The sequence below is a fragment of the Rissa tridactyla genome, chromosome 2, assembly GCF_028500815.1.
Source record: "Rissa tridactyla isolate bRisTri1 chromosome 2, bRisTri1.patW.cur.20221130, whole genome shotgun sequence".
NCBI classification, from domain to species: domain Eukaryota; kingdom Metazoa; phylum Chordata; class Aves; order Charadriiformes; family Laridae; genus Rissa; species Rissa tridactyla.
In genome coordinates this window covers 130,990,578-131,003,714 of record NC_071467.1, presented here as the reverse complement: position 1 = coordinate 131,003,714, position 13,137 = coordinate 130,990,578, and the positions used below count along the sequence as shown (strand labels likewise).

The window sequence follows — 13,137 nt, the reverse complement described above, 5'->3', positions numbered from 1 at the left end:
TGGCAAAAAGTTAAATATCATTTCAACACAATGATTTGGTCAGTAGGCCATGAGGTAACTATTTCAAAATAGACAGTGTACGTTCTGCATCAACATAACTTCCCAGATTTATTTTTTTTTAAATCGATACAAATTTACAATAACCAAATGTAGGTTTTTATAGCGTATAATTTATTATCAATAAAATTAACCTTCATTACAATAACCATCAAATCATTCGATTAAAATTAAAACGTAAACCATAGGTAGTTACCCTTTTCACATATACGTATAGCTCCGAAATCTGATAACTGCTCACTGGTGCAAAAACAATATTTAAGCTAGTCTGTTTATTTACTTTTTTTAATATATAGATTATATATACAACTGACAAAGACAGTACTATATATATATCAACTGTGCATACTAAAATGACTTGCTTCAATATTTTGAGAACCGTAATTCCCAGACATCCCGGACGAACTTTTTTTCTACTTTTTTTTTTTTTGTGTGTGTGTGTGTATTGGGATATATAATATATATTTTACAATCAAAGGTTAACTGTCTAATTATACAGAAAAGACTTAATACACTACAGAGCTATACTCTATGCAATTTTTATAATAAACAACCTGAGTTCAAATTGAATTCTAGCTTACACCATTACATCCGGTACAGCACCCAAGCACATAAATTGAGTCACAAACATAATTACCACAATAAAACACAGTGTTCAAGTATTAGAGCAGAGAGATCTCTGCCGCGCAAAGAGCGAATAAAATTAACTACATAGACTAAACTATACAGTCCGTAAATAGTTGTGCATTATGAAAAGGTAGTTTTTTTCTTTTGCTTTTTTCTTTTTTTTTTCTTGACGTAAGTGAAGAAACAGGTAGATTTATACAAGCCAGCTAAACAGCCTTTTCGTGCTAATGCCCCCTTTTTCTTTCCTATTAGAAAATTAAAAGTCTTACTGTACCTCTCCTGGCAAACTGGCCTCTGTGACAATCAAGGTACAATCATTATCAGAATTTGCCAAGGGAAAAAAATGAGGCCTGGACCCAGACGCATTGCATGGCAGGGCTCGAGGGGAGTATTTTGTTTGTTTGTTTTGTTTGCAACTTTTTTTTTTTTTTTTTTTTTTTTTTTTTACTTTATGCATTTTCAATGTAACCCGCATGTCGCCATCATTCGTCCTTCGCTCGATCCTTGTTGATTTTCTTCATTTTCATCCTTCTGTTCTGAAACCAGATTTTCACTTGTCTCTCAGTTAAATTGAGGAGTCTGGCCACCTCGTATCTGCGGTCCCTAGTGAGATACATATTGAACAGAAACTCCTTCTCCAGTTCCAGCGTCTGATGCTTGGTGTAAGGGCATCGCTTTTTCCTGGTGGACCTTGCGTGGAGCCAGTTTGCAGCTGGATTATCTACAACGAAAACAACAGGAGAAGTTCAGGCTCGGGGCGGGGGAATTGAGGGGGGCTGGGGAGGGAGACCCACGCAGGACCAGCCGCGTAGGTGTCCCGATAGTGGGGTTTAGGAAGTGGCTTTCCTTTCCCCAGGCACAGAGGGACGGTGAGGCACAATGGACTCCAAAATACAGACACATGGAGAGGTCACACGCAACCACACGCGGCAAAGCCCCACCGCCCCCGCCTCCCCTCGCCTTTTTTATTGTTTGTAGGATGCAATTTTAAAATACTTTCTCCTCCTCTCTCTCTGCTAGCTCCCTCCCTCCTTCCTGGCCTCCCCACGCACCCCGACTCCCCCCCACCCCCGCCGAAGTGCCAGCCCGGGAAGTGACCAGCCAGACCAACATGTCATCGAAATTGTTTCACATTTTAATTTCGACCTTCTCCCGTGTCATCACTGGCAAGACCCAGGGAGCTGGCGAGTCAGCCTACAGCTGGCAGAATTAAAGCCTCGCCCGCTTAGCACCCTTATTCGCACGGCGTTAATCGCGGTAGCAATCCCGAGGCGCTCTGCCACCAGTCCCGCAGCCCTGGAAGCATCCAGCCCGGGGTTTTCCACCGAGACGAAGGGGGAAGGGACGGGGGGGGGACACGACACCAAGTCAACGGCGAGATTTCTGCTCTCAGCCCCGCAACAGCCGCCCCGGCCTGCGAGCCGTCTCAAGAAAAAAAAAAAAAAAAAAAAAAAAAAAAAAAAAAAGATCAGATTCCCATCCAACGCTTTCTAAGCACCCTCTTTCTCCCCGGCCTTTGCCCACGCGTGGGAGCGCGGCGGGGCAGGATTAGGATGCAAATACGTCCTGCTGGAGTTTGCTGGGATGGCTGGGGCGGGAGTGGGCAGGTTTTGCCTTTCTTTTTGTTTTTGTTTGGTTTTTTTTTTGTTTAAGTTGCAGTTGTCGGGTGGGTTTTTTGTTTTCCTTTCAGCCTGGAAAAGCCCCAGCCATCCTACATCCCGTTCGAGCCTGCGAAAGGCAGCGCTGGCTTTTGCAGATGGCAGACCCCGGCGAGCTCGGAGCGGCGGCGGCAGCCGGTGCTTAGCCGCGTAATTAGCCCCAGCGCTTCGACACCTCCCCGCCGCCGGCGCAGCGCCCTGAAGTCCATTACCCCCGCAGTCCCACTTACTTGGATCGATCTGCGGTTTCTCTCCGTTTGCCTCACTTTCTCCATTGCTTTCAGAGAATGCGCCTTCGTGGCTTTGCTTATCCCTATCAACTGGAGGAGAACCACAAGCATAATCAGAGAGAGACAAAGTGTGAGTGTCAAACGTGGTACAGTCAGCCCTCCTGGCCGCCAGCGGTTCAGGTTTAATGCCGTAATGCCTGCCGGTAGGTAACCCGGGGAAAGACAAGGAGCCCGGCACAGGCTCAAGCCACGAACGCATGTACCTGCCGTCGGGCGGTGCCTGGTGGTGCGCGTAGGGGTGGTGGTAGACGGCGGGGACGCCGCTGGCGCCGGCCGGGTGCGCGGGGCTCCAGGGGGGGCCGAAGACGGGCGCCTTGGGCTGGAAGCTGCAGGGGGCCAGCTCGGGGTGCTCGGCCAGCCCCGCCGGCCGCGGTGGCGGCGGCGGCGGCGGCCCCAGCGGGGCGGGGGCGTAGCGGGGCGCCGCCAGCTCGTCCCCCTCCGCCACCAGGAAGGAGTCCACGTAGTAATTGCTGAGGGTCCCGGGAGCCGACATGGCGGGCGGGCGGCGGACCCGCCGCGGTTCGGGGCTGCGGGTTTCACGTAACAACTTGGTGCTGGCGGAGAAGTAGAGTCAGTAATAAGTTGAGGGCAGCCCGGGCGCCCATTGGCTGCCCCGGTCACGTGGCGGGGGGAGCAGAACAATAAAGTATAAATCAGTCCGCGGGCTATTAATGGGTCAGTGTTTTCCAGCCATAATTTTTATAGCGAGGCCATATGTTTTTATGCAAAGGGATATTGGAGTTATACGGCGGGGTTTGTTTTAATTGCGGCCAACTGAGATTAAAAGATCAGATTCCGTATTACAGCCCCCCCTTTCCCTCTTTCTCTCTCTCTCTTTCCTCTTTTTTTTTTTTTTCGTTTAAGCGGACTATTTTATATCATAATTAATCATCCCATCAGTGGGTCGTGTTCCCCGCGAAAAAAAAAAAAAAACAACACAAAACCACCACCCTTGTGATCGGAGACCTTCACATAAAATTATACAATAATTGAAGCAATAAAAAAAGCAAAATAGCAGTTGCGGTATACTGTATTTAAATATATATTTATTATATTTCATAAGGAGTTATTGTTTCGGGAGCCACGGGGTTGTTATTAAGTCAGTAACTATGAGCGCGCTCATTTGCATCGCTGTGTTTCACAGCCGTAAAAATTTACGAGTGCTTGGAAAGGTTAAATTATACTATTGTGTTTAGTTTGGGAACTCACTGTAAATAATACCGTTCAGTTCGGCTCGGAGCTGGCAGCGGAAAGTCAAATTCAACGTATCCCCTTTCCGTAAACCGCGCCGCCGAGCCGGCCCTCCCCGCCCGGCCGGAGGAGGACCGGGGCAGGCGCTGGCTCCGTATATTAGGCTTGGCCCGCACCAAACTGCACTTCACCACCCGGGCAGAGCGCGGCAGTGACCGAAACACCCTCCTCGTCCTCCCCGCACCGCCTGCCCCTGCCCTTGGACGGGGCCGCGGTGACCGGGGAGCCCCCTCGCCAGGCCGGGGAGAGGAGCCGGGGCCGGGCGGCGGCGGCCGGAGCTCCGGAGCGGAACGGAGCAGCCGTCCCGGCCGGGAGGGACGGAGCGCGGGTAGAGCCGGGCGGCGGTATTTATCGCTACGATTAATTCTTTAACTATGCAGGCAAGCAGCGGGGGGAAAGGGGAGAAAAAGCCCCGTCTCCCCGCTGCCGAAAGGCACCCCGCTTCTCAGGGCGGCTATCAAAGGGGCGCTCGCAGTCGGCCGTCCCCGCATTCTGGTGAATCAAATTTATGTGCAAATATAGTTAGTTATTTGCTGGCACCTCCTTTGACTGCAGGACGCACGCTTAGCGGCATCGGAAACCGAGCGGAGGGTTACAGTCCTCCGCAGAAGGAGGGGAGGGTGCGCGGGGGGAAAGTAAGAGGCGGCCAGATCCAAGTCCAGTGTTAGGAATTAAAGTCCTGGCTGAGCGCTTTGCAAATACGCCTGTGACTCCCTGATTTTTCTCCGGCGGACGCTCACGCTGTTTGTCCCCGCGGTTGGCGAAGGAGCGCGGTCAGTGGGGCTGCAGGGGGCACAAAAAATCTCCGCGAGAGGCTCAGTTTACTCGAAATATCTTTTATTGAAAATAGAGCCCAGCAAGTAGTAGGGACGGCTGAGTAATAATTAAAATCACGTGTAAATATTGTGCATGCGAAAGTGTGGTTTTAATTAGTTTTACATCGCTATGTGGGCTGTCTCGCTCCCTCTCTCCCCCTCTCTCCTTCTCTCTCCTCCTCTCTTTCTTTTTCTTTTCATGTCTTCCCAACAGTTTAATCCGAAATCTTACGGAGATCCTATTTTAACAACGCTCTCTCCCCCCATTCAAGATTACAAAGACCCATAATGAAACTATTATCCCCCATTAGAGTTCGAAAATTACGGAACAGTTGCAAGGTTTCCACAAACAAGGAGCCCGTTATTTTCTAACAATTTAAAAAATGCAAATAAAGCTCTCCTCTGTTGTTTTTTGTGGCCATTCTATAGACACGCCGTAATAGAAAAAAATAATTGTATTTCTTTCCTGGAAAGACGGAACTCGACGTCATTTGTATTTATTATTAAGAGTCAGCTGTGGTGAAATGTGATTGTAGAACTTCCTTTTTCCATTCAGAAAAAATAATCTTAGCTGCAGGAGTCCTGAATGTTTATATTCGAATTTGGGTTCTCAACTTGCAGCGGGTTTCATTTTTTTGGTTCCTCACCAAAAATAATAGCAAATGAATAACAATAACAGCAACGTTTAAGAGAACGCGCCTGCATTTTTATTTCCCTGTAAAATTCTGCGTTTGTTCACTGCCGGCATCTAAGCGGCAGGAGAGGGTGTACAGAAAGCCAGAGATAAAATATAGTAAATAATTACAGACATTTTTCACGCGGTCACGTTGCTGATAACAACGCTGGAGCATTCGCCTCTCTCTTCGTCCTTTTACACCCATTTTTCCCCAAAGTACGTTTTTCATACGAGCCACCAGGGCTAGTGGGGACAGCGGGGGCTTCGTACAATTTGCCTTGCAAATTAGTTAAGGTTTTGGTGGCTTACACCCTTACACCCCAAACCGGGCAAAGACAGACCTCTACATCAAATTGTGACATGAAATCGGAATTCCCAGGAACGAAGCACCGCTGGAGCGATCGTGCCTAAATAAAAATACTCTCTGCCCTCCATCCCGATATAATCAAATCAGCAGAGCTCCCATTCCCTAGCTCTTACCCCCGGCTGCAACAGGAAGGGCCCCGTCGTTTTTTAAGCTGGGGGCATCTGCAAGCCCTGCTTCATTAGCCACGCACCGCGGAGGCGCGGAGTGTACTCGGGCGCGGAGCAGGAATCCGCGGGCGTTGTCGGTCTCTTCCCTGAACGGGAAGTTCAGGATCGCCTTTTCCTAGGGTTTCCTGCCACTGCAAACCTCTCTCACGGAATCGCCGGTGCTACGAATGCACGGAGGTGTTTTTGGCACAGCGGAGAGAAAAAATGACTCAGAATTTGGGGGAAGCGGTCCAAAATCAGGATGATGCAATTCAAATGGGAAATAAAGGGCAGAGGCAAACCTATGTACAAACAAACGCCATAGAGGCACGCACAGACATATACACTGTAAATACACACCCTGTACGTACACAAGACCCAGCAGAAAGCCCGTCAGGCGCACAGTGTGTGTAGAGGCAGCCACAAGCACTTAAATTTGACTGCGACGTAGAGCTCTTCTCCTGCCCCAGCCGAGGACGTCTCCTCCTCTAAGGAAGCGGCTAGGATAGCTCTAGCTAAAATCCGCTATCTGAACTCCTCTGAGCTCCTTGCAGCCCAGCCCGGAGTTTCGAAAAAGTTTGTAGTTTGTTCTGTCGATGTTTCTTTTAATTTTTTTTTTTTAGGCAAAAATAATCCCGGCCACTAAAAACAATAAATAGAAATAAAGTCCCCCAACGAGTGAGCTTTCTGCCCTTTCCCTTCCCTGCCTTTCCGCTGCCGTGCCGGCGCTGAGGGCCCGGCGGGAGGCCGCCCCTGCCCGCGGTCGCGCTGCGGACAACAAAAGGCGGCGGCGGCGGTGGCTGCGGGCCCGGAGAGGTCGCTGTTGCCCGTTCCGCCGCCGCGGAGAGCGCCCGCACCCGCGCCGCAATCGTGATCGTAACCGAGGCCTTGCGGGGCAGCCTCGGGGGAGCGGGCCCGACGGGCGGCGGTGCGGGGACGGCGGAGCCCTGCCACAGGCCCCGGCGGGCACCAGCCACCCCCCACGGGTGTCGGGGGGTGAGAACCGCCTGTGGGGCCGAGCACCCCCGCCGCGAGTCGGGTCCTCCCGGCCGCGGGCCCTGCGCTCCCGGGCCTTGTTTGTGCTGTTGCGCGGAGTGGGGCCGGCAGACTTGATCTCTCCCCACCCCCCTCCCCCAAGCAGCCTTTTGGGTCTCTGTTTTTTTAATAAATCCAGACAGAAAAATAAAAACAGCACCCACCCCGCCGACATGCCCCCCCTCCCGTCCCCCGGCCCCCCCGCCCCCCCGCCCCGAGCTCGACCCACGCCGAGCAGAATGCAAAAACGCACCTGACCTTGAATGCAGCCTACGAGATATATTAAAATCCCGCAAGCAGGCAGGGACTCGCTTAGGAGCTATCTAACCTTGAAGAACTTGTCAAGCTTCCCCCCTCGGCTGCCGTGTTTATCTGAGGAATCAAAGGAGGCTCCGTTGCAGATGGGGAACAATGGCATTGGGACTTGACGCCTACAGATCACTTCAGTGCTAAGATTTCTTCGGGCAGAAAAGACCCTCGCACCAAGCATACCTGGTGATGATATCAACTGAAGTAATTAAGGCAGTTTCGTGCTGTAGAGAGAAAGGTGGAGCCCCAACAACATGAAACTACCTAAACCACAGAGCAGTTCTCAGGCGCTAATAATTACTTTCCCCATTGCCGTGGTCTTTAACGCAAGGATCCCGCTACGAAAATAAAACCAGAAACGTGACTAAAACATCCCTCTCGCCCGCCCCGCCGGCGCCCCTCCGCGCCCCCCGGCCAGCCTCGGGTGGGTTAATGAAAACAAGAGAGAAATATAATAACACACACCCCCCACCCCACCCCCGGGCAGCTTTCGCCTCTCCATGCAGATGCAATCGGGAAGAAAAAGGCCGTGCACGGCAATGTTACATCATGAAAAGCTAACGGCTCCCAGTAAGCCCGGGTTCAAAGTCTGTCCCCCCTCCTCCCGGCACACACATACCCTGCAAAGAAGCATTAGCTGTGGCTCTTCTCCCAGCCCTCCTTTTGCCTTCCCTTTGTGCAAGAGTCTATTAGCTAAACATGCAGCAAGGAAGGGAGGATGCAAAAAAAAAAAAAAAAAAAAAAAAAAAAAGCAGCCTGGGTGTAATAAGCCCTTCCACATGTCCACATGCAGCCAGGTAGGGAGTAGCCTTGTCTGGAGGGGCCCGCTGGCAGGGAGACGAGGCTGGGGTCCCCCCCCACCCCCATGCGCTCACCTTTACGATTTCTTCTCAGCCCTGAGATAAAGCTAGATTTTTGTCACCGTCCTCTGGAGTTAAACATCTCCGCACACTTGTAGGTGTTTGATTAAAAAAAAAAAATATAATAAAAAATCGTTTCCCTACCCTCAAGAAATAGTAATTTGCTTCCTCAGTCTATGCAGCTCCTCAGTCAACTGAAACCACTCGTTCAAGACAGCAACAATCCAGATATACTAGCAAGTCATAAAACTGAACAAAAGCCGACAAACCTTAGAGCACCATCGCTATATGGCCCAGACAAATTACGACCGTCTAGGTAATATTTAAATAGATTCCTAAAGTAATTGCAGGGGGTTTAGGCAACTATTCCTGTTGTAAAAGTTCTCGAAGACATAAAGTAGAACCTGAGGATAAACAGTCACAAAAAGAGGTAAAATTAAAAGGATTCATTCCACGGTTTTTTATTCTTCTATGAGAACATAAACATCGTCTTTTTCACGCACAGCAGCATTACAATATTAATTTATTCCGATTTAAGGTAAGAACTAGATATAGCTAGAACTAACATTTATAATAACGATAGAATGCATTTGCTTAAAACAGTACCGGCATTTTAATAATAATAGACATTTATACATATCTGTATTTATAGTTTTTCCCCTTCTTTCTTTTTTTTCTCTTTTTAAATTTTTTTCACCTATATGTTTGACCCTTTAATGCATGTAACTTCACAGTATAAAGGAAGACGAACATATTCTCCCTCGCAATCTCAGACTCTGGCTCAGAAAGTCCTTCTGATGTTCAGGATATATACTTTTCAGTGAAATTAGTGAGGAAAAAGTGACTACTGTCTTCTCAAGGGGGAATTTATGTGTGCTTGTCATGCGTTACCAAAGGTAACGTTATTTATAGACAAAAAAAGATCACTAATTCCACATATTTAAGCAAAACTACATTAAGTAAATATCTACAACCAGAAAGAGCGAGAGAAATTCAGAGGTAAGTGTCATAATTTAGTCCATGAGCAACACGAACTCTTTTATACCTTTAAAGAGAAGAGATTTCATTTTCCTGGCCAATTTTAAAGCTGTAATATTGACTTTTAAGGTAAAGCAAAAAAAAAAAAAAAATCGCTCTTAACACCCGTTCCCATGAAGCCCTTTTAAAGGATGCCTGCATTTCATTATTGTAAGTCCTGCTTTTCGAAGAAAAACGGGGGGAGGGGGGAGAAAAGGAAAACGGAGGGGGGAAAAGTACCCAATGTATAGAAATATGGCGAGGCTTAAATTCTTCATTCTGCAGCTACGTACAGTCCACGTTACACCGCTTATAATTTAAAAGAATGCGCCTTTAACCGAGCTTGTTTACTTTTCAGAGAGAGATTTCAGAGGAGAAAGATATTTGCAGCTCCTGAAATGGTATTTCTGTGTTTCAAAGCTTAAAGGAATAAATCGGCCCCGGGGAAGGCCGAAGGAAGCGGGGAGGTCCACGCGCGGCATTTTGTGCATTAGCGTGGCTTTAGTCCTCCCCCCCACCCCAAAGTAGCTCTTAAGAGGTTAAGGACATATTGAGAACGCCTAAAAATCGTTAATCCATACAGGTGCGGATGACTACAGCCTAGGAAAATGATACTGGCTCTTTAAACCATAAAGATGTGTTTATAGGTTCATCAAGAGAAATTAAAGTTGGCTGTGAGCTCACGAATCCTATTCTCTCTGTTCATTTTCTTCAGTTTCATTCTGCGGTTCTGAAACCAGATTTTAACTTGTCTGTCTGTGAGGTGGACTGTGCGGCTGATCTCTAGGCGACGCTCACGAGTCAGGTACATATTGAATAGAAACTCCTTTTCCAGCTCGAGAGTTTGATGCTTGGTATAGGGGCACCGTTTCTTTCTGCCACTTTTTGCCGTGAGCCAGTTTGCTGCATTTTCTCCTTTTGAATTGCCTAGTTTTGAGAAAGTAAAAAAGGGACGTTACCAGCGGGTAGGAAGGCGAAGAGCTGGGGGGGTGGGAGGGGAGAGGGTGGATGGAGCATCTCTGTGTGTGTGTGTGCGGGGGGCTCTCTCCGCCAGCTGTGGGGAGTTGGAATGCGGGGTGTCCTTGTGGGAACCGAGAGCTTCCAAGAGGTTTCCCAAAGGTCCTCCCGGGAAATTCTGCCTCTGCTCCAAAAGCTACGGGGAGCCTCCGGCAGGGCAGCCTGTCCCGTTGGGCAGCCCATCTCCGACCCCCCAAAACAGGCTTTTGCCCGCTCCCTCTCGGCCGCTCCGAGCCCACTGTTACTGAGGGACGGTTTGGTGAGTGGCCTGGGGTCGGTTTTCACCCCCCGCGCCCCCCAGGCACCTGCTTCAAAAAAAACAAAGCCTGCGGATCTGAACTTTGTAAGTGTGCTCTGGAGGCGGAAAACAAGGTGAGCTGGGGAGACGGAGCCTCCCTGCCTCCAGCCCCTGCCTTCCCGGGGAGCGTCGCCCCGACCATCTCTTTTCCAACCATTTCGGGGGAGGAAAAAAATAACCAAAACCACCAAAAAGATATTAAAAATCCCCCGCTGCAGGGTGTTTATTCCTATCAGTGGAACCGGCTGAGAAAGAGGTAACACCGATCCCTCGATGGCTCGGGGTGGTTCGTGGTTTGGGGTTGGCTCTCTGGTAGTTTTCCGCTTTCTTTTTTTTTTTTTTGTTTTGTTTTGATCTTATTATTTTCCAACGGGGCGCCTGAAGGAATAACAGGGCGTCTGAAATGCGGCCGGAGAGAAGAGTCTGAAAAGTCTGCCGCCCAGGGAAGGGGAGATTTTTTTTTTTTTGCCATGGGGGCCCGAAAGGGAAATAAATAAGCAAATGAATAAATAACAGCCCTGTTATCTAGTGTAGACGCTGAAGGATATTCGCGGTGCATTCATCAGTCTAATTTGATAGCAGTTCATAGATGGCACATTTCAGCGCGGCTGTTATTCCGAAAAGCATTCTGGATCGTAAAATATAACTTACCGCGTTAATAGGTTTATTTATTGGCACTGCCTATTGCTTATTTTGGATGCTTTACAAACATCTCTGTTATCTGGTAGGCACCTTCACATCACAGGGGAAAGATTGATCTTGTTTTTCTATATGTTTAAGCAGCATGCAGGCTAAAGTCGCCCAGAACGGAGGCTCCAAGGGTTTTAAACTATAGGATGGACATTAATTTTTACGGCAACCCCATGCCCGAATATTACAAAGTTCAGAAGGTCAGTCTGAGCAGCGCTTCTTGGCAGCCCCGCGGGGCAGCTGGGATCTTCCTTTCGCATCGCGATGCCACTATGATCCTCAACCGCTTTCTTTTCTCCTTTTTTTTAAAAAAAAAAAAAACCAAAACAAAACAAACATCACCATCATCATTCGCTTACCTACGGGCTCTTTCTCGGGAGAGGCTTTGCTGCTCTCCGACGGAGCTGGAGAGAGCTCCTCTGCGGTGGAAGATGAAGCCTGAGTCTCGTCCTCCCTCTGGGAGACACACGCCAAGGGGCTGGGGGAGCGCTCCTCGTCCTCCTTCCTCCCCGCGTCCGGGACGGGAGGCAAAGATGGAGGCGTCTGGAAGCGGCCGGGGGGCTGCGGAGGGAAGGGGGCAGCCCCGGCCGACCCCGCGCCGTAGCTCTTGGAGGTGCCATAAGCCTGGGAGAGGCGGAAGTAGCCCGGGACCGGGACCCCACCGCCGCCGCCGCCGCCGGCCGGGCCGGCCTCGGCGCTCAGCCGGGGGAAGGGAGCGAGGTCCGTGGCGGCCGAGCCCTTGGGGCATTTCTCTGAGTCATAGAGGCAGTAGGAGCTCTCCTCCTTAATGCTTGGAGCGAAGGAGCACGAGGTGGCCTGCTGGCTCTCCGGCTCTTCCATGCGACAGGACCGGGGGGGGTCTAGCCACACTTCCATCCCTGACACGTAGGGGTGCGAGCTGGGGACCATGCTTTGAGAAGTACCTTCATTGCGTTTGCTCAAAACGGGGAAAAGTCCGCAGCTTTGCAGCCCGTAGGACAGATCGGACGCTTGTGGCAGGTAGATACCACTGTTGGGGTAGTAGCCGCCTCCTCCTCCGCCTCCGCCTCCTGCTCCCGCCGCTTCCCCTCTGCCCGAGCTGATCAAGGAGTCTACCAAAAAAGAGTTTGCAGCCGGGCTCTCGGAGCATGACATTGTTGTGGAATAATTTGGCGAAGGGAGCAGATAGCCCTTTCTGGCTGACATTTCTTGTGCAAAACATGCTGAATATGATTAGAGATACCCCCGCACCACGGCAGACGCTTGCAGCCAATGGAAGCCCGGGCCTCCCCAGCAACCCCTCCCCGTCTGGTTTCGTATGCACCGAGCTGCTCTCAGGTCGACCTCTGAATTTGGGAGATAGATGTATATTAATATGTAATATGGATTTCCATACACACAGGCGCGCACGCTTCGCCCACATGGGCGAGTGCCTGCGCCTGGGCGGGAGCCCCGGCTCCCGGGAAGGGGAAGGGGAAGGAGAGGGCTTTGCTGGTCCTGGCTCCAAGTTTTCTTCCTCTCTTATCACACGCACCGCTATAAAATAGCCCGGCGGTCCTGATGTTTATTATACCTAGGCTGAAGCCGTGTCCAGATGAAGCTTTTACTATCGCTCCTCTCTCCCCGCGGTTGGGTTTTCCGGCAGCGATGCCTGCTCACCTCCCTGCACAGCCTATGTGTCTCACGAAATTAATAAAGCCACGGCTCGCCCGGTGTTTTATGCTCAGGCTGTGCTCATTTTATTTGATTGTCTCGTTTTTTAAGAAATAAAAGACGTGTTATTGTTTATCACGGATCATTGGAAACCGTAAAGGGGCCTGGTGCCTCTCGCGTTAAACTACTGAGGAAGGGGGTTGCTTCCAGCCTAACATCACCGCCAGGCTGGGCTTAAATTTCCTGGAGATAAAATGCTCGCTGCTGCGCTGAAGAATCTCTTAGGGAGCAATGCCACTCTGGGAGGATTGATTGTGCGGTTGCAGCTCCTAATGCTTTAGTTAACGGTGGATTCTTCCCGAGGTCTGATTACCATTTAAAATATAAAGCCA

At 50.0% G+C, this 13,137-nt stretch overlaps 2 protein-coding genes across 4 annotated transcripts; both read right to left on the bottom strand.

Moving 5' to 3' along the window:
* Positions 1 to 494: 494 nt before the first annotated feature.
* HOXA9 (homeobox A9) lies at positions 495 to 3,446 on the bottom strand. 3 transcript variants are annotated; one of them, XR_008465061.1, is made up of 3 exons: positions 2,573 to 3,440; positions 1,831 to 2,109; positions 1,267 to 1,405 (listed from the first exon to the last, which is right to left on the bottom strand). XR_008465061.1 is itself a non-coding variant. In XM_054192879.1 (3 exons), exons 1-2 carry the CDS (start codon positions 3,123 to 3,125, stop codon positions 1,845 to 1,847), a joined length of 807 nt encoding a protein of 268 aa, XP_054048854.1. In that variant the 5' UTR covers positions 3,126 to 3,446; the 3' UTR covers positions 1,267 to 1,405; positions 1,831 to 1,844. The 3 variants fall into 3 exon arrangements, 2 of the variants coding, with proteins under 2 accessions (XP_054048855.1, XP_054048854.1); XM_054192879.1 differs by having other exon boundaries at positions 1,831 to 2,098; positions 2,573 to 3,446; XM_054192880.1 differs by lacking the exon at positions 1,831 to 2,109 and having other exon boundaries at positions 495 to 1,405; positions 2,573 to 3,201.
* A 5,297-nt stretch (positions 3,447 to 8,743) lies between these two features.
* HOXA10 (homeobox A10) lies at positions 8,744 to 12,306 on the bottom strand. The gene is made up of 2 exons (XM_054192878.1): positions 11,473 to 12,306; positions 8,744 to 10,035 (listed from the first exon to the last, which is right to left on the bottom strand). The coding sequence occupies exons 1-2, from the start codon at positions 12,296 to 12,298 to the stop codon at positions 9,761 to 9,763; spliced, it is 1,101 nt and encodes a 366-aa protein (XP_054048853.1). The 5' UTR covers positions 12,299 to 12,306; the 3' UTR covers positions 8,744 to 9,760.
* Between the last annotated feature and the right edge of the window lie 831 nt (positions 12,307 to 13,137).